Source organism: Filicampus tigris, chromosome 16, assembly GCF_054856515.1.
Source record: "Filicampus tigris isolate MCC_2025a chromosome 16, RoL_Ftig_1.0, whole genome shotgun sequence".
In the NCBI taxonomy this organism is placed as follows: domain Eukaryota; kingdom Metazoa; phylum Chordata; class Actinopteri; order Syngnathiformes; family Syngnathidae; genus Filicampus; species Filicampus tigris.
Window position 1 is genome coordinate 10,083,669 of NC_141232.1, and position 22,548 is coordinate 10,106,216.

The 22,548-nt window shown below is 40.6% G+C and overlaps 2 protein-coding genes across 3 annotated transcripts; one reads left to right on the forward strand and one right to left on the reverse strand.

Annotated features, from left to right (window-relative positions):
• Nucleotides 1-330: 330 nt before the first annotated feature.
• On the reverse strand, nt 331-10,737 carry baiap2l2a (BAR/IMD domain containing adaptor protein 2 like 2a). Of its 2 annotated transcripts, none has more exons than XM_086054833.1 (14): nt 10,149-10,737; nt 9,884-9,959; nt 9,115-9,201; nt 8,029-8,090; nt 7,831-7,902; nt 7,634-7,714; nt 7,397-7,528; nt 5,731-5,829; nt 5,313-5,379; nt 4,746-4,950; nt 4,075-4,143; nt 3,125-3,296; nt 1,459-1,499; nt 331-1,169 (listed from the first exon to the last, which is right to left on the reverse strand). In XM_086054833.1, exons 1-14 carry the CDS (start codon nt 10,248-10,250, stop codon nt 1,091-1,093), a joined length of 1,344 nt encoding a protein of 447 aa, XP_085910959.1. In that variant the 5' UTR covers nt 10,251-10,737; the 3' UTR covers nt 331-1,090. The 2 variants fall into 2 exon arrangements, with proteins under 2 accessions (XP_085910959.1, XP_085910958.1); XM_086054832.1 differs by having other exon boundaries at nt 3,125-3,299.
• Nucleotides 10,738-13,045: 2,308 nt separating this feature from the next.
• On the forward strand, nt 13,046-22,348 carry nptxra (neuronal pentraxin receptor a). The gene is made up of 5 exons (XM_086056432.1): nt 13,046-14,048; nt 17,399-17,675; nt 18,003-18,235; nt 19,390-19,569; nt 19,735-22,348. Exons 1-5 carry the CDS (start codon nt 13,347-13,349, stop codon nt 19,963-19,965), a joined length of 1,623 nt encoding a protein of 540 aa, XP_085912558.1. The 5' UTR covers nt 13,046-13,346; the 3' UTR covers nt 19,966-22,348.
• The last annotated feature ends 200 nt before the right edge of the window (nt 22,349-22,548 follow it).

The window sequence follows — 22,548 nt, forward strand, 5'->3', positions numbered from 1 at the left end:
CGATGCACTTGGAAGAGATCGAGAAGGGCAGCACATAAAAACAAACTCATAATATTATCAAATGTACCAGAGGTGCTGGGCTAATTTAACAGAAGCATACTTTGAAGCCATTAACACAATTGGATTCACACTGAGGTTCAATTTGGGTTAAGTATCCCCAACGGAACAGCCAAATAGGCAATGTGGGATCTTCTTTTGTAGGCCAATTTACCGCCTGAGCAAATAAACGGAGAGTCCAGTCGTATAGAGACGACCGGCACAGAAACGGTTTGATTCACATGGTTGCATCACCAGACGAAGACAAGACAAAATGATACAAAATACAGATGGTAAAAGGACCCTTCAAAGAACACCATTTATTGGGAAATAGTAACATTTCATTTGTATAATGACTAATTAATTGTTGTGAATACAGTCAATTGTACAATTATGATGTAATTATCGGAGATATTTAAGATGGTAAATGATGTCTCAGAGGTGTCATTAACTCTTAGCACGGCTTTGATTTTCCAATTACTGCTTGGTTGAGACCGTTAGACTGGGGAAGAAACAAAGGTAACGAAACACCAAAAAAGAACACTGACAGATACTTGGCATCAAACAGAGAGACTATTTATAAGAATTGAAATTTGAAGGCTTCTTAATTTTTAACGACGTAAAGATAACACTCATCGCAAACATACTGAGATTTGTAATTTTGATTTCAACTGTTGTGACAATACTGTACAGCCTCTCCCTCCACGCCCAAGAAAATTTGTCTAAACTTGTTGTTGGGACAGTGATGTTGCCCCCTGCTGGCAATTACAGATGATGCCGTTTTGACGCATTTACATTGGGTGAAATGTGCTCATTATTACACAGTAATAGAAAAAAAAATGGCAGTACAATAGTGGAAACAGAATTCAAATAGTTTTTAAGCATCCCAGAATCAGAACTCTGGATAATGATTCATTCAACAAAAATAGAATGGAAACATAAAAACCTAAATAGATTAGAAAAGAATATGAAAAAAAAAAAAAGATGTAAAATAAACAACAACAAGAGTGGACAATCATCAACCGTAGTAAATTATTCTGTAAACTAAATGACATTAGCGATAAAGACGAGGCGCTGACCTGTCATTGGTGGATGTAGGCTTCAACTTAATTGTTGCAAACGGGTTTGTGCCCCTTCAAGATAGAGAGAAAAGGGAGAAGAGTTAAAGTAGCAGACCTGGGGCTCTTACTACATTATGTCCAAGTATTTATTTATTTTTTTTACCTGAAGATGAAGCAATATAGTTATGTTGCTTTAACTGAAATCATTTTAGAACTACAGTACAAAACACATTAAGATCAGGAGGTATAGCGATCGGGTTCAAGATTTACATATGATTAATGTCTCTGATGAAGAACATGCACAGCCACCTTTGTAACATCACATAACCTGAGTGGATTTTTTAAAATTTTTTTTACTTACCTTGGGAAGAGTTCCGGCCTGGATTCGTGTGACTGGGATCGCTGCAGAAAACCAAGAAAAGGATCCGCATTAGTGAAGAAACGAGCACTGCACTAAAAAAAAAAATTGAGTTTGAGCCAGCTTCAAGCATTGACATCTTGACCGGTTCACTCCATGCTCCTGCACACTGCTTGCACAAGGGTTGTGTGTTGGACACATGAACACACGCGCACACACACATGCACATTCACACACAATTGAGAGTGGCAAGGCAAATTTACTATAAAAAAAAAGTGGTGGGTACTGCAAACCATGCAACTATATCTACTACAGTATACTAGTATACCAACTTTGTGTTCCAAAACCACAATAGCATGTATTTTTGCTACTATGGTACTTGTATAATTCTACATTGCACTGTGGGCCAGCACGGTTGCCGTGGTGATATTAGGGAGATGATAAAACAGTATTTGACTAGAGTTGACATGTTTTAAAGGCATGTTTTTAAAGTACATTTCTAGTGTATTCATTCTGACAAATGTACACATAGCGACCCCCCCCCCCCCCGCCCCACACACACACGCACACACTTCCTCACTCATACACTGTCAGCAGCTGGAGCTTCCACCCTGCATCCACCAGAAAGAGGGATGAGGTGACATGGAGAACAGGACCTTACCAAAGTCCCCCTGCTGGACAGAGGAGTACATTGCAACAAAGGCCTTGACGATGCAGTTGTTTCAAGTGATGGGAAAATGAAGCTTCAAGTTGCTTCATGAACCAGTTGTTGTTTTTGTTGTATTATTATTATTTTTTACTTCTCTAGATCAGTGTTTTTCGAACTTTTTTGAGTCAAGGGACAGTTATTTCATTGAAAAAATCGCGCGGCACACCACCAGTTGAAATTGTGAAAAAAAAAGAAGCTTATTTTAACAATATAAGTGTAATATTGTTTATATAAGCCTTTTTTTAACATTGAAGAATGACGTTATATTATAACGTCTTGAATAGGAATTAAATAAACACAAAGAAAAAAGTATTTTATAATGTTTCATATTGATACTCAGTGCCTGGGCCTGTTTGGATAAACATGCGTCACTAATACGCTCGTCTCTAAACAAAGACAATTAGCTACCTGCTGCTGCTGCTACCTGCTGGTATGGAAGAGTACTACAATGTAGTACAGACATGATTAGACCGCTAGACTGCACAGGCACACAAATAAGGTAATTTCCCACGGCACACCTGACAATATCTCAGAGTTTGAAAAACACTGCTCTAGATGACACTGCTGGTTTAAAGAAATAGGTTTGAGAAATGGCAAGTCAGTGTATTTTCAGCCCTTTGTTGAACAGAGAGTGCCATCTAGAGGGCTCAATAAAGACAGCATCTGGTTCATGAGGCATCTTGAAGCTCCATTTTCCCATCACTAGTTGTTTCTATCCTTTACCAATGTTTTGCCATCAAAGGCTGCAAGGCCTTCTCTGCTAGCCTCAACACTATCAGAAGCTCTGACCTACATTTACATCAACTTCTAATACACGCTCCATGAAATTGCAATAATTTATTCCAAATAGTCTATTCTCTTAATTTCGTAGCATTCAAGCGTAGAAAAAAGTAAAATCCATCCATCAAACATGATTCAGTCAGACTGTGCAATAATAACTGTTAGATAGTGATACCGTACCTTTTTTTCTGGGTTAGACACTGTCGTCTTGTCGGATGTGCCCGTTTGAATCTGAGAGTATTTATTTGAAGATTGCGATTGCAGAGGTGGAGGTGGCGGAGGTGGCGTGTTTCTTCCTGGCACATCCATGCGGTTACTCACGCTGCTGTTGCTTTTTGCACGGAGAGCGTAACTACTGAAAAGACATGCATGTTAAATAAAAACACTATTGTAAAATACTAAGTATTTCATTTGACACAAGCGTTCTCTTACGCAACGGTTCAGAAAAAAGTATGTGGAGGATTTAACCATGTGTGCTGGGAACACTTCACCGTACACAAGTACAAATCTACAAACGTAAAAAACGATAGCACCGTGTTAACGCGAAACTTTACACTCGTTACACTCGTACGCTAGCTGTCCACAATGAATGAACTGTTTCAACTAAGCGCTCGTAGTGGAGTTCCTCAAGGCGCTGGGTCACCCAAATATCTTAAATGGCTCAAGTTATTACTGCAGCCCTGATTATTGGTCCCAAAAAAAAAATATCGGGATGGCCTCCGGGATGGAACTCTTAAGTAAGCAGGGGTGTGCAACATTATGATCCATCAACTGCAACTATAGATGAAATGTACTAAAAAAGAGTTCCTCTCTAAGTAAGAACAATACTTTTAGCACTTACTGATGCCCTTGATTATCCTCAAAGTATTATTATATCAGTCACGTTCTACTCGTAATGGATTGATATGGACAGATCAAAGTTGGTACATCTGACACTCTCCAAGTGATTGAAAAAAAGATTCCCATTTGGCTGAGGCTAATGAGGCTGAAGTTCCCTGCAGATGAGGAGGATGCAACATGAATTCTAAACGGAAACCTTGCAATCATCGATGAAATCTGTCGGGTTTTATTTTTTTTCAACTAAAAAATTAAACGATCGATTTGATTTTTTTCAGTAAATGTTTGTTTACCCCAGGTCAGCTTGAATAGGAGGAAGGTTGTCCGATTCTTCCAGATAGGAGGCCGGGAACCATCCCTGGCTGAAAATATATGGACATTGAGAAAGAAATTTAGTGTTGATGCTGTGGCTGATGATGTTCATAAAAAGAAAAAAACAGAACACACACAGTCTCTCCACAAAATAGACATAAAAAAAAAAAGGATTGGACTTATATTCAGCATCCCCATATTATAACGAAAAACCCTTGCTCACCCATCACTAAAAAGGTTCGTAATTGCCTACATACACCACAAGATGGCGGCAAAGCACTACTTTTCATTCAATTGCGAAAGGCCTGTCAAAACAAAGGTGCCAAAAGATGGTGCCGAAGCAATACTTTTACATTAGACAGGGCAACACAAGGTGAGGTTTTTTCAGCAAGTAACACATCTTAGGTTAAAAAAAATTAATAATCAACATACAGGTGAATTCACAAATAAATTGTGAATAAGCAGGGGAAGACGCTTCCCAATAAGATGCACTGGAATGACAATGACAAACGCGTCAATTCAAACTGACATGAATACATTTGCAGAGGATTTGAATGAATTTTGGATCTAATAAGATTGCATGGTTGTACGCTTGTACCTAATACAGCTGTTGGCATGCACACATTTACACACCGAAAAGGACTCCACTCACCGTGAATTGTTGCCAGCTGCGCGGCCGTACAACCAGCCGTTTTTAGGCTGCTGGACAAGCACAGTAATCATCTCTCCCCTGGCAAAGTGCAGCAGGGTTGGATTGGAGCCAACTGGCTGATGGGGCACCCGGGCCCTCATGGATCTTCCTGCTCCCCCTCCTGATTCAGCTGTTGAGCGATATATGCTTCCCTGGGGGGACGGGGCTGGAAAGATCAAGAATCAAGCGCACTGGTGATCATATTTGCTGAAGCACAGTAGCTAAAATTCATGTCTATTCTGGCTCTTTACCTGATTCCTCATTCATTGCAAACAGACAGTGGAATTGCTTGTTTTCCTTATATCTCACCTTGATCTAATCCTTAATTTTACTTCAACAAAAGGAAGAATTGACAAGAATATTTTGTGGAGTTTAAAAACTTAGCTAGGATTTACCGTACATAGGACTAAAATACAATTTAAAGTGTTGATTTTTATTTAGTGTATTGCTCACTTGAATACACTTACATTCTAGTAGGTCTAATTTTCTTTCAGGAGTGACATTCTTGCTCTCAAAAGTTTTTCTCACCTCTTGAGGGTACGTTGCCGAGAGGCTGCTCGTCTCTATTCTTCCGGTTTTCTTGTCTTATCTGTGCCTGCATAACCCAGAACGGAAAATGTCAGAAAAACGCTCATCATCAGTCATCATTTCAATATGTCACAATAAAATAAACAGTGTTTTGATTCATCCCATGTAATCTGAGGTTATCGCCATGCCAGATACTCTAGAGTCAGAGATAAGTAATGCCACCAGAGGGCACTACGGCAACAAAAATAAACCAATAAAGTACTATCTCCTGTCAGCGCTTCAATGAGGTACAAAGTGCTCTGACAGGGCTTCTCTCGGTTGCATCTTAGGAAGAAAATAATGTCTCACGTGTAATGCATCCCCGACCTTGCTTGAAAAACTCTGAATCTGACTTGTATCAGCTCTGCCATGCACTCACAGTGTTATCCAGGCCAGGCGGCCGTATGGCATCCGATCCTCTGGTAGCGTTGACCTCTTCTCTCCAAGAGTCGGCCTTTTTCTGTAGAGAACCTCCATTCTATCGCATAACACGCACACACAAACCCAGCATGAGAACAGCGAGTGTACACATTTGCATGAAGAACAGAGATGTCGAAAGAGATGACAAGCATAACTGCACGTGAAACATGACCTCACCAACCTATGGGTGAGGGTAATTAGTTCTCGCTTATTGCCTTTGCCCTTTGAAGAATGAGTTTCACCACAGATGATTTGACTTGGAGATACAGTTATTTTAGATGGCTACAAAGGTGCATGTGCAATTAAAAAAAAAAGAACCGAATAAAATTGATTATGTTGTACATGCACATACTGTACATGCACCTACCGGTAAGCTTTTTTGCAGCCTCATTTGGAGTCATTAATATTCAAAGAGGAATAATGAGAAGAAAGAAACATTGATGTTTCAATTACTCAAGATTTGTCATGAGGTCAGGAATGTAAAGTGTAAATGGCCATTTCACTTTAGACATGTTCTATCAAATGCTCTGTGCCTTGTCATGTCTTTTTAACACATTGTATCAGGTTGTGCACTTTGTGTGGGTGTGTGTGAGTGAGTGCTGATGTACTGGTGGATATCTGTCTTGGGTTTGTTGGGAGGGAGGGCGTGAACGGATCTTCCTTTTTATGTTTTGCTTTGGATGTTTTACAGCACTTTGAGTTGCATTTTTATGTATGAAAAGTGCTATATAAATAAAATGTGATAGATTGATCTATTTTCCCAGCTTTGGAACAACCACATTATGTCAACTACAAATGGGAAAAGCTCATTTCAGAGACATTTAAATAGCAGTTAGTTCGTTATTACTGGACCGTAGAAGTTAACCAGTTCGATATGTCAGTTTGACCGGCTGTGAAGAGATGAAAGGAAAAGGAGGAAGTCAAAAACAGGCAACCTTTCCTTCCTCCTGCTAAAGATGCTGAATCTCTATCATCGTCTAATCTCCTGCTCTGTGGTTGACCCTCATTATAAAGAAAGCAAATTTGCCCACAGAGACTAATAGTAGCCCACACAATCATTCGACATTATTGAGAATTCTCTTTTGAGCGTGTCCCTGTTGTAGCCTTCCTGACAGTCACTGTAATGAGCTACACGATGATCCTAAGGCTAAGCCATTCTGAACCAGCTGTCAATAACCCCAAAGTACAAGCCATCAAATAGTGTATTCATTAAAGCTATTCTGAAGGATGACGTGTACCTTATAGGGATGTCACGATACGATAATATCACAATATTGTGGGGAGGTTGGCGATATAAAAAGCTCATGATGTTGTTAAAAAAAGAAGAAGCTCATATTAAAAAAAATAACCCACAATATTTTTTTTTGTACATAAAAGCATTTACAAAGAAATAGGCTTGGCCAGTCATACGCTCTGTTGGCGATTAGCATGGGTCTTAAACATAGGTGGCATCAAATTAAACTGCGCTAATAAACTAACCACCAGAGGGTACTGGAACTGCACAAATGAAAACCACTTGGGCTTTTAAACACATTTGCTGCTATTAATATCGTGACATGATGACGACGATATATCATGGCAATTATAATATCGCAATATCGCAGATATTTTGACATCACTAGTACCTTATTCATGAGGCCGGAGATGGACTGCATAAGGCCACAGTGTTTTTCAGCCAGAAAGCGATATCTTCTCTCTTCCTCTTTTAGCGCTTCGCTATGACTTTCCTGAAGGAACTGCAAATGCTCAGCAGCCTCCTGACGATACACATGGTGGACTGTAGTTACAGATACCTCGTACACAAAGCAGACCTAAACACCGCAACACAAATCTAATACAAAAAACAGTGCTGAATGACAAACCTGGTTAGTTCCACGCCTTAGCTGTCTGTCCATAGCTGCTGCCTGGCTATAGACACTCATCTCGTATTGTTTTCTGCTGCCCTGTCAGACAAAGTGTTCCATTCAGGCACTTCCCTCACTGTCTCATAATAGCAAGACAGCGACTTTCTTTAGGTATTCTTTTCACATTTTAACTCCTGAAGATGCGTCTCACTCACAGATATGTAATCTTTGTCCAGTCGAACATTATTGTTCATCTCCTGAAGAATGTCATCAGTGAACCAACGGAACTTGGATGACACACACATACAGTACACAGTGAATGTTAACATGCAATGAAATCCTCACAATACGATACTTTTTTTAAATTGATTGAAAGACTTTGTGAAAGACAGATGAGTAATCATGTAACTTACTACGCCCTCCAGCTCCAAGGTGAGTTTCTTTTGGCTCTCAGCAATCTGAATCAGAACATCTCCTTAAAGGTAAATACAATACATAACATAAAAACAATGACATTCATATTTTATTAACACGTTTCCCCCATTTATTCATGTCAGTACTGGTATAGTATATAGCAGGGGTCATTAACATAGTGCCCACACGCACCAGGTAGCCCACGGTCCTGATTTGATCAGGTAAGCACTTGCAGGGATTTATAGAGGCCTTGCATATTGATACACATTTATCCGTTTCCTATCTTGTTAAAGTCTTATTTATTGTAAAAAAAAATCATTACATTGATCAATATGTTCAAATTGATGAATGTAACTAATACTATTGATAACATAAAGGTAAGTTGAACACATTTGTAATTTCAGAACTGTGTATCAAACTGGAATCAGTACACAAGAAGTCGCTCTCACTTTCACCAAGCTGGCTGACCCCTGTACAAAGTTATATACCGCACATTTTATTCATTCAAAGTTACCGAATCAACCTGTTTATATTACAATGACTTTGTGTATTTCCTCCAATGGCTTCTTAAAACCTCTATTAAAACACATCAAACAAACTAGTCACATTCTTATTGAGCGCATTTCAAACCTCAGTTACACAAGCTCCTGTTTTATTATAGGTGGGTTAAGCGAATGAAGCGCAGCCAGGCACTGACACATTATCTATTACACATGTCCTCATGCCATCATCTGATACCCAATGCTCCTAGATAAATGATAAACACTCTCACATGTTGACACCTGTTGTCATGGACGCACACGGGTCGATATTGTGGGTGGAACCGTAAAACCGTAGCAGGCAAAAGCCTTCAAAATAGGCTACTGTTGTACAAGATTCCTCAAGGATTAGGATCAATTGTAAACCGTAACTGGCACATAATATGCCTGCGATCGCAGCTGCCTATGCTCATTTGACACCTTCTCAATCAAACATATACCAAAACAATTCAATAAAACACTGCCTATGCAGAAATAACCTTTTGGTTTTGCGATTCAATAGTAATGGCATCAGATCTGAAGTCTGGTGTTCATGCTTTCGCTTACCGATGGAACGTGAGGACATGGTGTGGAAGGCCTGCTCGCCAATCTGTGACAGTGCAGTGAAGTAAGCCTCACTTTTTACAGCCAGAGCTGAAAAACACATACCGGTATATGAAATGACCTTTTCCAGCAATAGCAAAAGTTGAAAAGTGGAGGAGTTACCGTTGATAAAAATGGTCTATTTACATGTACACACGTCTTGAAGTCATTTCGAAATATAGTCCCTGTGAAACAATAATTCTCAAATTGCAAACTTTACAAAATCCCTGTAAAATGACTGATATTTTGAAGCACATAAACTATAGTCAAAGTCAAATCAGTACAGGTTGTAAATCACATTAATGGAGGACATAGTTTGATGATTTAACTTTGTCTCATTCTCTTATATCTCCAAAAATGTGTCATTTGAAATGGGGAGCGTAGACTTTTTACATCTGTAAAACATCCAATACACTGTAAATATGTGTTTTCTTCTCAGGGGCAAGAAACGGAGTTGTTTGAATCTTGATAACGTAATAACAATAACTCCACACGCCTTGGTTGGATACAGGCCTGCAATAGCAAACAACAGCACTACAAAAGTCCCATCAAATATGGACTTTGGAATGAGGTTTCCTGAAACAGACGGTGGATGTTACGGTTTGGTTAGTTTACAGCGCTAATAAACGAAGCCATGTGAACAGCACACACAAGAGGACACAGGAAGTAACGAGGAAATTCAAATTTTCCAGCAACCGCCCTTCATGTTAGTTCTCTTTTGCCCGTGACTTACCTTGAAAAGCTCGGACATAGCTGTGGCCCAGCGACACAAGTTTTTGCAAGCCGGGGTTGAACTCTTCCATCAAGCTCTGTTTAAGAAAAGAAAAAGAAAAAGAAAAAAAACACATAGCATAAAGAGCTTAGCTCTTGAGTGACAACATTTTGTATTAAATCTCATCTACATTGGACTTTAATGATATTCTTTTCAGGTGTAGAACAGAAAATTTGGATATTTTATTCAAATTGAGAACTTTCCTATAAAAAAGAATGTTACTTACTGAGTAAATCCCCAAGGTTGATCGATGTAGCTGCTCACTGTTCATTGTCGACATGTTAATATCCTCCCTCGTGTCACTGTCAATGAAATCCTGTGAGAGCATCCAAGTCTTAACTCATCCAGGCCACGGAGTTGAATGTATAGGAGCGAACAAGCGCAGGAGGTTGCTCAGGCTGTCGTTAATAGACTCAGCTGCGACTTGAATACCGTGCAGTAAATAATTAAACACGGCCCAGCCATAAAACACAACGGCATATCCTGTAAAGCATGACTTAGTGTTTGCTGTAACGTGTGCTGAATTAAACACTGGGATAGACGTGCGTGTTCATTTCTAATAAACAAAACATGCTCTGTGCGGTAACATTTACACTATTTTCAAAGCAAAACATTGGAATTCTGAAATACTGTCTGTGCCTTCTGTCTGAAAGACATCACTACCTCACCCACAAATGAAGAAGAGTTTGCAGTATGGATTCTTAATTTGCTAGTAAGTGACAAAGCCAATATTTAAGCTAAGGGTATTTGTTAAAACGGAAGGACTTTAACAATGTATATCTGCTAATATCCTATGTCAATCATTGCTAAGACAAATTGAAAAAAAAAAACCCTGTGAGGCAGATGTGCTAACCACTTTCCTACCAAGCTAATTTATTGTTTTCATTCATCTAACTTAAGGGGACCCAATTTGTCACAGAAGCTAAGAAGAGTGCATTTTTGGGCCATGAGGGATTCTAAGTTAGTCTTTAAGACAACCAAGCAATAAACAGAGAACACTATTTATAAAAGTCTGAATTTGAAAGAGTGGTTAAGACGTGTTAAAATTAAAATTGTTACCTTTACTCCTATTATGACACTGCATCGGTCCACATCTCTGACGGCTCTTTATAATATATTTGCATTAGCGCAACACTGTGCTGATGAGTATTGATGCATTCAACTCAAGAGAGGAAATGAGGAAGGGAAATGTGGAAGCCTTGATTACTTAATTCATTATTTACTGTTTGATAAATTACAGTCCGAGGTTGTCAGACTCAGATGGCGTTGTTGGCTTGTACACTAGGTGGCATTAAAAACCAACTGGATACATGAGAAGAATCTTAAGCAGCATTATTATAAAAAGGCTGCCTAAAGTCCTTTCCCTTGGCTGCGTTTTAATTGACATGCAAAAAGAGAATAATCATGATCAATCATATAGATTTATGCCACATTGTTCAGATGGTGAAATCACAAAACAAAATGTCGCTTGAAATAAACAGAGGGGAAAATGATACATGTGATGTTTCCGCAAAACAAAGGATCACCCCCGCATCGATCAACAAAATGAATTGAACACAAAATGTGAAAATCCAAGCCACAAATGTAAATGCTGACCTGGGGGAAGCGAGATGTACGGTAAATTACCAACCAACGAGTCTCTTCTATCTATCAATTATAGATGGATGCACAGTGTATTGTGACTATTAACGTTGCACAAACATCGAGAGTACTTCCCCCATTTACAATGCAAATCTTAGTGGAATTGAAATGTTGAAAACCATAATTTCATTTGGAACCACATTAAAAGTAATCACTTACAGATGACAACATTAGTGCTGTCTACATTAAGTCCAGAGTTGATCAAATAACGTCACTAAGGTCATACATCGTCACTCGTGTCATTTCAATATTCCATAAAAACAAATGCTAGTGTAAATGTCAGGCTGTAGTATTCTATCCCTATAGTGTACTTAGTCCTCCCCGTTACTATTCCAGTGTCAGAGCAAGCTATTTTCTGCTGCAGACATCTCCCCCCATACTGCATCTGTGCACGCAACTTGGAGGCATCTTTGCTCACTTCCCCTCTGAAAATGAACATCACTGGCAACTCAATTTCTTGGTTTAGTTCATGTTTAGTTAACTCATTCTAGCTCTTATTAAAGCACAATGTATTTTGACTACGATCGTGTGCAAGTGTGTGTACATGTTCACACAAAGATTAACATGCATTAGTATACTTGGCTGTGTGTGAGAGAGAGGTTTAATGACCTCACTAATAGCACCAGGTCTGAATCGTGCAACACGCAAAAGACACTCACCATGCCCCACCGGGGTCATCATTCTATCTTGTCTATTGCTCCGGAGCTTCTCTACTGGGAACCTTTAACTTGATTTATAGCCATGCATGCACACTTCCCCACACAGTATAGTATATGCCTGTAATGTGAAGCTGAGCTACAAATGATTGGACATGGGTGGGGGATATATTACAGACATAACTAAGAAGGCTGCATGCAGGAAAAGCATTCACTGCAGTAAAGAAAAAGAAAATCCTCCTTGATATCCAGCCTGCCCCAGGTTCAATTCCTCCAAGTAAGAGGATATCCCGCGTGAACATTTGTGGCTGTTTTATCGATGGAGACTCTGAATTAAGGGCTGGGGGATGTGCCTCAACAGAGGGCACTGTGTTCAGGTCTGAAAATGCATTTTATATATTTGATACAGAGCAGCGACATTGCTCACTGTTTGAAGATTTGGGGTAAAAGAAATGTGTTCCATGAATTCTGCCTAGCAACAAGTGGCTGAGCCTATAGGGCACCGGCTTCTGTTGATTTCAAAATCTCCCTGCAAATTCTATACAATTCACTCGTTCATTGCAATTCAAAATGTTATTATTGATGACGAGTTATGTTGCCTGAGCGATTTGGCATCATCACGATAATTAAAAAAAAAAACATGTTTCAGACAATTTCAGAGTATTGTTCTATTTCTGTTTATCAAAAAAGAAAAGAAAAAAAACCCCACCAAATTTTGCGCATGGACATTTGTCCTTCCACTGGGAATGTCGCACACAATTAAGTGCATCAAAAACGTTGCCGTCTCTTTGCCTGCAATCACCAATCTGCCTTTTGTCTGAACAGTGAGGACATGCGCGTCATGCACGGAGGAGGTGTAACAGTAACACACTATGCTCAGATGCTTTCTGTCGACTCCATGATAACTCCATTGAGGCGCTCTCACGTCCCCATTATCTGCGTTAGTACGGAAAAGTATACCGGATCCTTTTTCGCTCTTCTGTTATTGAAATCAAAACACATCGAGTTGATTTTGCAGCGTTCAAGCACTTTTCCTTTTCTGGGGTGTTGCTATGATTAGATTTTTGTGATTGTCGATCGTCCCCGCCGCCACCCTGAAGTTCATTGTGATCATCTTGGCCGCCGGCATGGTGGCCTTCATCGGCGCCGTCATCTGCATCATCGCGGCCGTCCACACCGGAACCACCAAGGCGGCTCGGCAGCAGCCGGCAACCGACAACCGCTCGCTGTACGCGACTGGCGCGACAAAGCCCCCCGCCACCAGGGGCTCGGCGTCCAGGGCTGGAACCTTGGGTGCTCTCCACGGTTCTGAAGTGCCCGAACCCGAGGCACCGACCTTTCACATCGGACTAGGCGGTCTGGACGGGGTCACTGGACTGACTGGGCACGACCCAGCTGTCAGTCGACTCATATGCACCCCGATCCCCGCCGGAGAGTGCAACCCGAAAAACTTTCAGCAACAAGCGGACGACCCGTCGCTATACGCGGGAGAAGATTGGGGCTACCTCCGCACCACCGCGGACGAGCTCCGGCAGACCGTCCTGCAGCAAAAGGAGCAAATACAAACGGACCAGCGGACCATCAGGGAGCTGACAGGCAAACTATCCGAGTGCGAGAAGGGGCTGAAGGCTCGGGGTGGCGTCGCCGACAGACGCGGAGGTGCTGTGGGCATATGGGGAGGCAAAAGCCCGGTGGAGGGGGCGCACCCGGAGCGGCTCATGGTGCGGGACAGCCCCGCGTCTGCACCTGACCACGTGCTCACGGTACGGGCAGTGGATGAGCTGGAGGAGGCCATCAGTCAGCTCAAAGACCGCATAGAGAGACTGGAGGTATGTGCAGGAACAAATCACCCCCTATACACACAGCTACACTACACTGCAGAGGCGTAATGAATCCCACTTCTTATCCTGGAACGCTTGCGTGGCATGATTTTAAAGGCAGAGCAGGGATTTATGTATCAAAACTATTGAGAAAGACAATTGCTTGGGAATTTATATTTGGAAATGTCTAAATGGTCATCGGGGATCATTCCAAAGCCTGGATTGTTCTCCTGGTGCATGCTGAGTGAATTAAAGACAAGTGAGCCTTTGTGAACATTGGAAGCATTTATTTTTCTTGTAAAGCCCAAGAATCAAGTTATTGGAAAGAGGTAAAAAAATAAAAATCTCCAAGCACAACTTTGATATTTTAAATAAGAGAAAATCATAACCCTCCATTCCCCTTTCATGGGAATCATAATTGACAGAAAGGCTGATAGATATTAAGTGATATATGTAATCATAGTAATCCTTCCTAATGTTTTTGACAGCAACGGACTGTTTGGCAACAGTATTCCTGTAAACTGCTATGCCAAGAAAGCAGATTGCAATTTCATTTTGAAAAAAGGGGGGCCTGGGAGAAAAAAGGGGCAAGTGAAGAGGCTGGAGAGGAGAGATGATGATAAAGTGGCAGAAGAGGAAAAAAGAGAACAACACCATCAGCCAGAGGAAAAGGGGGAGGGGGTCGAGTAACATGAAACATACTTTCATCTGACCACATTCTGAAGATGTATAGTCCCCGTTTTAGCGAAAGCAATATCATACATAATGTATGAGTAACCAAGTTGTAGGGTACAGACCTCTCGATTCGATTCAATGCTTGCACAGTCTCTGTTTTATTTAGCAGATTACAGCCATTTTATTCGTGTTATGTTGATCTTACCTAAAATGGTTTTTGAGTTTGGTGATTTTTTTTTTTTTAAATAGTGGTGCAGCACCATATGTTATAATTCATGAGGAGCCATCACTTTTCTCTCAACAGCCTAGTCACGTTTCCATCAGTAGGTGCTCGGTCTAGCAGCACAGTAGTGTTTACACCGGATTGTGTGTCTAGTGGGGAATTTGCAAAAGGGACAATCTGGATGGATTATTTCGCGAATATGCTAACACCAGCAATAGTCGTATACGTATTTATGGCAGTCAGTTGTTGTTTTTCAACAATTGTTCCTGCTGAGTGCAGATTCACAGAGCACATAAAAACGCAAATAACTGTTTCAAATTCGATTTACTATGGGCAAGATTTTGTTTGGGGCATGGAAGCTTGTCATTTATGAAACTTCACATCTGTAATGATGTGTGCTCCACGCAAGCACCTTAAAGCATTTAGTGCTCACACATTCATGCATTTATGTATCAGATGAGAAGATGAAACTATAATGATTTCTTTTCCCTCTAGAAAACTCAAGCGTCTCCATGTGTAAACAAATACCTGCCTCCAAATCAACCGCGGGCTAAGGGATAGAAATGAAATATTTGAGAACTGAATCCTAAGCATCCAAAGACCCACAGGATGATGTGTGATCAGAATGTGCGTCACTGGAATATTCATGTTGCAGGCTTTGAGCACAAGTGCGAGCTTCAACCAATATCCATCCAGCATCTATTTTCTATGCTGTTTATCCTCATTAGGGTCATAGATGAGCAGGAGCCTATCCTAGCTTACTTCGGGCGAGAAGCGGGCTACACCCTGACTCCGTCTCCAGCCAATCGCAGGCCTCACATAGACAATTTTCAATGAAATTGACATGTGGTTTTGGAATGTGGGCGGGAGTCAAGAGTTCTTGGAGAAAACCCACACAAGTGAAACATGCAAATTCCACACAGGGACGCCGCAGCCTGGACTCAAACCGTCAACCTCAGCTCCATAAGGAGGATGCACCAACTCATTCACCTGAGGTCAAATCAGTTTCATTTAGCTTTAACTTAAGTCACTGTAACTCACATCAATGGTTTAACCCAATCATGAATTCTGTTTTTTTTTTTTTTTTTAGACAGATAGTGCTACAAGTCTGGCAATATATTACAAGATAGAATTGAAGGATAGTAAGAAAAGGAGAGCACCCCGTCAATAGAGCTGAGTCACAGTGAAAGGGTCAAAACTAAATAATGAAAATAAAATATAACAAAAATGCTTCAAAATACACAGTATGTACCGGTAGATCTGTTTTTAGATGAGCAGGATAAATAGTATAAACTTACTGAAGTGTAAAATTGATGCATTTATCTCTGGTGTCGCAGACGATGGATTTCTGGTTTGCGGGCACAAAACATTGGTGATAAACCCTTAAAAGTGTGACATGCGCAAGTAGGTTCCCGTGCAATACACACATAATGGGCACAATAGGGAGCTGATTACGACCACACCCCCAACTGATAATGTATGGAGTTACCGTCAAAGCCGACGTCATTTCCTGTTCGGCCCAGAGTGGCTCTTGCCACCTCCGATACAGCCACCACTCGGCAGCCATATTGAAAAACTCCCCCAGCCGCCACTGCTGGCTTGACAGGCATGCAGCGGTGCAGAGCTGGTCACGTATCAACTAAAAATGACACTGGGATTTATAAGCGCTGTTGATCTGCTTTTGCTGCAAAATCAATAGGGAATATTTTCCTCAGAACAAATCACTCTGTGAATTGTGCATCCTCCAAGAGCACGGTGTGTTCCCTCACATCAATTCCAGAGGCACTGCTTCTTACATAATGCTTGTCCTTATGGGAACTGATTCAATTCTTCTATAGCTCGACCTTTATTCGTAACATCTTATGCAACACGTAAGGATAGTGAATACTGGTTAGGACAACTGAAACCACAATTTGTCATTTTTACAGTTGCTACTTACATTTTTTGTAGTATATTTTTGTTGCTCAATATTTTAAATGCACTGTTATAAGAATGTGTTTAAAAATTTGGAAAAAAAAAAAGAAATGAAAGTATTAGAAATGCTATAACCATGCCTAGAGTGCATTAAAAAAGGGTATTTTTAGAGCTTGGATTTTACTTATTGCACGGGCGGTCTGGAAAGTAGCCTTCATGATGGATGGGGGAATTACTGCACGTCAAGAAGAAAGGCCATAAAAACACTTGCACATGTTGTGCCATCCCTCTACACACCCCGATGATGAAATGAAAACGTGATCAGTTTACTAAACTTAATTGTGGCAAACCGAAATGAACTAGATTGGTTGGTGTAAAAGTGACTCATTGTTTCATGGCCATCGTTAAACTCCGCTTCTTGGCATCCTTCGCCATATTACTTTGTGTTCCACTGTATGATGCTATTAACAAAAACCTGCTTACACACCATGCGAGCGAGATGAAGATTTCTCATTCAAAAGTGTACCTTTGTCTTCCCCCTGCGCAGGCCGACATAAATCTCTTACCTCACAACCAGACGGACATCAACACCTCAGCAGTTGTGCAGGACGGCAGGATATCCTTTGGCCCAGAAAGGTTAGTTGGGCACAAAGTAGGTGCAGAGAAGCCCTGGAGGATGGAGGACTTGGAAGGGGAGCTTGAAAGGAAGGTGGAGCTGTTGGAGAAAGAGAGAAAAGCCTTGAGGCTGGAAACTGAAAGACACAGACAGGAAATGGACCAGGGAATCAACAAGCTACACCACCGACTCTCAGGACTGGAGCAAGGTAAATATTAATAGAGAGAGTAAATAAAAAGCAGTCATTACAGAATGTATTTGTTTACATGCGTATGCCTGATGAAGATATAGTGTTGGTTTAAGCAAGCCGTTAAGATTCTTTGCTGTAAATAAATTATGTCATGCTAAAAAGATCAGTAAGACTATCAAATGCTAGGGCTTAGAAAACCAGTACAGATGTTTGGCATGAAAAAAAAAAAAGCAAGAAATATTTGATCCTCTTTGCTACTTTTACAGATGCTGTCTTTGAGAGCTCAAATTACCATCTGTTATTACTCTAAGTCTAACTTTTTTTTGCTTTTCTTGTCTATTTTAGCTAATTACTATCCAGAGGGCTACAGACTGTCCTTTCCATCCCGTACAAACTACATGTATGCTGTGGTGAAACACTCCATCCCAAAGTTATGGGCCTTCACCTTCTGCCTTTGGCTTCGGCCCACAGAAGGGGGCATCGGAACACCCATCTCCTATGCTGTGTTTGAGCAACCCAATGAACTGGTGCTGCTCCAAGGCCTGCATACGCCCACTGAGCTGCTCATCAATGACAAGGTACTGAATTCATCAAGACGCATCATTTTGTTTTTGGTTTTTGTGAGATAAAAATGAAACAAAGATACATCACTTCAAAACTTTAGATTCAGAGTCATTAATGTGACCTATAACCTGTACAAATCTATTTGAAACCTTTTCGGAATGGAAAATACAAATAACTGAGATAATCCGGTTGCACAAGTATGCACATCCTCTCATACTCGGGTTGCTGCTGTGTTTAGAATTAACCAATTACGTTCAAATGCACATTAAATGGGAGTCAGCACACACCTGCCAGTAGGTTATTAGCAATAGGTTGAAGCGTGCTTCAATCGGAACTAAAGCCTTACACAAGGTGGAGGGAATTATGAAAAGTTCCAAATACGAGTCATTCTTAGCACCAAGCCTTCAGGATTCTTCTAAAGAGCAAACAAAAACCTCAGGAAGAGCCTACTAGAACAACTGAAATGTATTTGGGTTAATCAGAGGCACTTAAAATGCTGGCAGATGCGTGCTGACTCCCATTTAATATGCATTTGAATGTGACTGGTTAATTCGGAGCACAGCCACCTAACCTATTAAAAAGGGTGTGCACACTTGTGCAACCGCATTATCTCTGTTGTTTATTTTTATAGATGTATTGTACAGGTTATACTGTAGGTCTTGTTAATGGTGGAAGAATTTTAACATGATTTATCTTGAGCTCATTTTTCATAGGAAACCCCCCTGGCATTTGAACAGGGGTGTGTAGACTTTTTATAGCCACTGTATATATTGCATTTATCTACTCAAACACTATAAAGCTAGAAAATAAATACCCTTAATGCAAATGCACACATCTCGACAACCAATACAAAAGAAATCGGCAACATACTCATATATAGAGTGAACAGGAAGACCGTATCCATTTAAACAGCTTTTCTAACAGACAAATCTGGCAGGCAAGGAGCATACCAATATTGCAAATTAAGGTATCCCCTTGTCTGCTTTGTAAGGTGATAGCGTGAAACAGTGGCTTTAGATATATTTTAACGAACCGATTATGCTTAAAAAAAAAATTTTTTTTTTAAAAAAGCCCTGAGGAAAGGCGTCGCCTTGAAGGCAGCATAATGGCTGGCACTAAAACAGTACAAAGTCTATCTAAATTCAAATGTGCTTCTGCTTACTGCTAGGTGGCACGGCTACCGCTGAACCTTTCTCGAGGCAACTGGCAACACGTATGTGTGAGCTGGACCCAGAAAGGAGGAGACTGGCAGGCCTACCAAGGGGGAAAGCTGAGGGGAGAAGGCCACGGCCTGGCAGTTGGTCACGAAATTAGACCTGGAGGGGTGTTAATCCTGGGTCAAGAGCAGGTAAATGCATTGAGACACTGCTGCATCCTCAATACTGACATATAAAATGAGCTAACAGCAGAGATCTGAGCTCATGAGTGTTTAGGGCTCTGCAAAAAGTAAATGTGTCTTTTGGTCAGCAACCCTCTGAAACATGCATCTAAAAGCACTCGTTTTGCACCCTAGGATTCCCTGGGTGGAGGCTTTGATTCAACTCAAGCTTTAGTTGGCGAGTTGTCCCAGATGGGTCTTTGGGACCGAGTCCTGTCTGCCGAGCAGGTGGCCAGCTTGGCTCGTTGTGGAACGGTGACCCACGGCAGCGTGGCTCCCTGGACTGAGCGAGGAGTGGAGGTTTATGGTGGAGCCACCAAGTTCCCAGGGGAGCCTTGTAGTAAACACAGCCGGAGCTCCAAGTGACAGATGGAGCGTTTGAGGAAAAGGAGGGTTGCAGGGAGGCAGAAAGTTTCAGCCTTATTAAAACAAAAAGTTAGTATTCCATCTGCGGTAGTTATTATTGGTACTAGAAATGTTTTTCAACAACTCTCTGGGGCAGTGACCTTATGGATGTTTAAAAAAGGCTTTGCAGGTAATCTATAAGGACAAAACGGATTTGGACAGGTAGCCATTACACCCACAAGGAAGTGAAAATGAAAGAACATACGAGGTTGATTTCCACTTTAAACAATCTAACCAAGATGTGAGTTGTCATTTGTTCATGTTTGAAGAAGAAAACATTTTTATTCCATAGACGAGTTTCCTGATGCAAACCAGCAATCGAAATGCAACTTCTGATATTGTAATATTAGCCAACAACTGAGCCGTTTAAAGCGCGATAAGAGGTCTTAAGAGGCATTGTCAGTCAAGGTGAGATGATGCAAAAATGTTTCAACGATGGGTAGGAATATCAAAAAGCTGATGGCAGCAAGGGGATGAAAGATATGGAAAAGCAAAGATAAAAAGTATAAAATAGCATTTTTTTTTTCTCTCTCCGTGTGTTATATGAAACATTTCGCCCTGCATGTTATATTCATACTTCTAATGTCTTGCAGCAGGTGCAATGTGTTCACCTCAGAATCTCAAATAAGGACGGTGCGTATTGCATCATCCAAGCTTGAGGGTGGATTCTGGCTCTTTAGATTGCTGAATGAGATGCTTAACATGATAAAATAAGAACTCTACTCGATTTTTAGGCTATGTCAGGCACACTCATTTTCTTCTTTCTTTTATTGACATTCTGTGCACATTCATTTGAAAATGCCAATTGCAAAACTGCATTTGAATAATTCCGTCTGTCAAATGAAACAAAATGTATAGTCCTATGGCAGATTTTCATTCATTCATTTTCTCTAAGTGACAGTATTTATTACTTTTACTTTTGTCAAAATCAAGTTACTACACTGACCATTGAGAGTTCTGTTTAATACTTTGTTAATGTGTGTATAGACTGCCAACAATCACTTGCTTGAAGCACTAACCAAAACAATGAGATATATTACGTACACGACCCAAACGATAGGCATGGAAGAGTTGAACTCAAAGGTTAGTTTGCTACCCAGCATATTCGTGCTAAAATTCTATTGCTAATGGTAAAGGGTCAAATACAGCACATTAAAGGCAACAATTACATTAAACTGCATGTCGAAACAAAATGGGTTTGGATGAACTCATTCACTGCCATTAACAAATGTCTCTTTTCACAGTCCAGCCATACAATCGCAGGAACTTATATATTTTTTTCAAAATGTTTCAAATGTTAGGATAGAAGAGGGTCTGAAAATGTCTGGGAGCGAATGAGTTAAGCAGATTGGATCCAGAAGAAAAGGATCTTAAATGGCCAAGTACATGTAGGTCAGCATGTTACTAAGCGCTGTCCAATGAAAATTGGGTCATGGTATATCTAAATTCAGTTTTGATTCTATTCCAATTGTGACAACTGCTGCGGCAGGAGAAACTGACAACCTTCAGGTTGTTGTCATCTTCCAACATTCCATGCATGAGCTCCTGGCGAGGTGTATTTTAGGCCTGCTTGAATCACAATATTTTTTTTAAATCACAAGAAATCTCAAGATCAAGCCTTGTGAGATGTGACCGAGTGAGAGAATAAACACTTGCTGTCGACTGCAGATACAAATATTTTTGCGCATTTCCTACACCCGCGTTAAAATGCGTCACGAATCATTTTGATGCAATGTATTTCTTTCATGTGTTTCGACCCCGCTGAATGTTTATGTGATGCAACATTTGAAAATAGAAACATAAATGCCAAATCATGTTGTGCCTAATATTGTCTCTATGTATGCTTTCCTGTGTGCAATGCTGATAAGACTGATGTTCATTCAGTTAATGTACGGTATGTCACAGCTTTTTGGCACATTCTATCAGCGTTGTGGCATCATACTGAGAACATTGGTACTGAAAAATAAGCCTGTTATGTCTTTTGAGGATGTATTTTGTTTACATTTGTACAATGGTATACTGTATGTCCAATCTGTTATGAACATAAGTACTGAACATCTGTCTTGTACTGTGATGTTTATTGTCATTTATTACAATAAAACTCTCGCTTTTCACGCGTAGAATGCGAGTCTTCCTAAATTTCTGATATAGCACGTCGGCTTTGACCCTCTACTATTGTGACCACGACAAAGTGTCCTTGAGCAAGATACTGAAGCCCCAGTTGCTCCTGATGCTACGTCCTCATTGGTAGGGAGAAAGAGGAGACCGTGTTAAAGCACTTTGAGCATCTTGTACATAGAAAAGTGCGATATGAGTCAAAGCCCATTTACCATTAGTAAAGGTGCACTCGCTGTACAGTGAAAATAAAACCTCTGCCTGTAACAAGAAAGATTTGTTTTTTCTTTTGTCCAGCAAAGAAAAACAACAATCTTCTTTAAATTATATGAGAGGTTTGCAGCAGGTAGAATGGAGAAAAAATGAATTATTAGTTAGTGGGACCCAGTGAGTAGTACACACTGTCCATATCTCAGAGTCTGTTGACAT

Coding starts and splice junctions, on each gene's coding strand:
- baiap2l2a (XM_086054832.1), bottom strand. CDS start 10,250: ATGCTCTCACAGGATTTCATTGACAGTGACACGAGGGAGGATATTAAC. Junction 4,144..4,745: donor GCAGCTGGCAACAATTCACG/GTGAGTGGAGTC, acceptor ATATATTTTCAG/CCAGGGATGGTTCCCGGCCT. Junction 1,500..3,124: donor TGTCTAACCCAGAAAAAAAG/GTACGGTATCAC, acceptor GGTTTTCTGCAG/CGATCCCAGTCACACGAATC.
- nptxra (XM_086056432.1), top strand. CDS start 13,347: ATGGTGGCCTTCATCGGCGCCGTCATCTGCATCATCGCGGCCGTCCAC. Junction 14,049..17,398: donor ACCGCATAGAGAGACTGGAG/GTATGTGCAGGA, acceptor CCCCCTGCGCAG/GCCGACATAAATCTCTTACC. Junction 19,570..19,734: donor TAATCCTGGGTCAAGAGCAG/GTAAATGCATTG, acceptor TTTGCACCCTAG/GATTCCCTGGGTGGAGGCTT.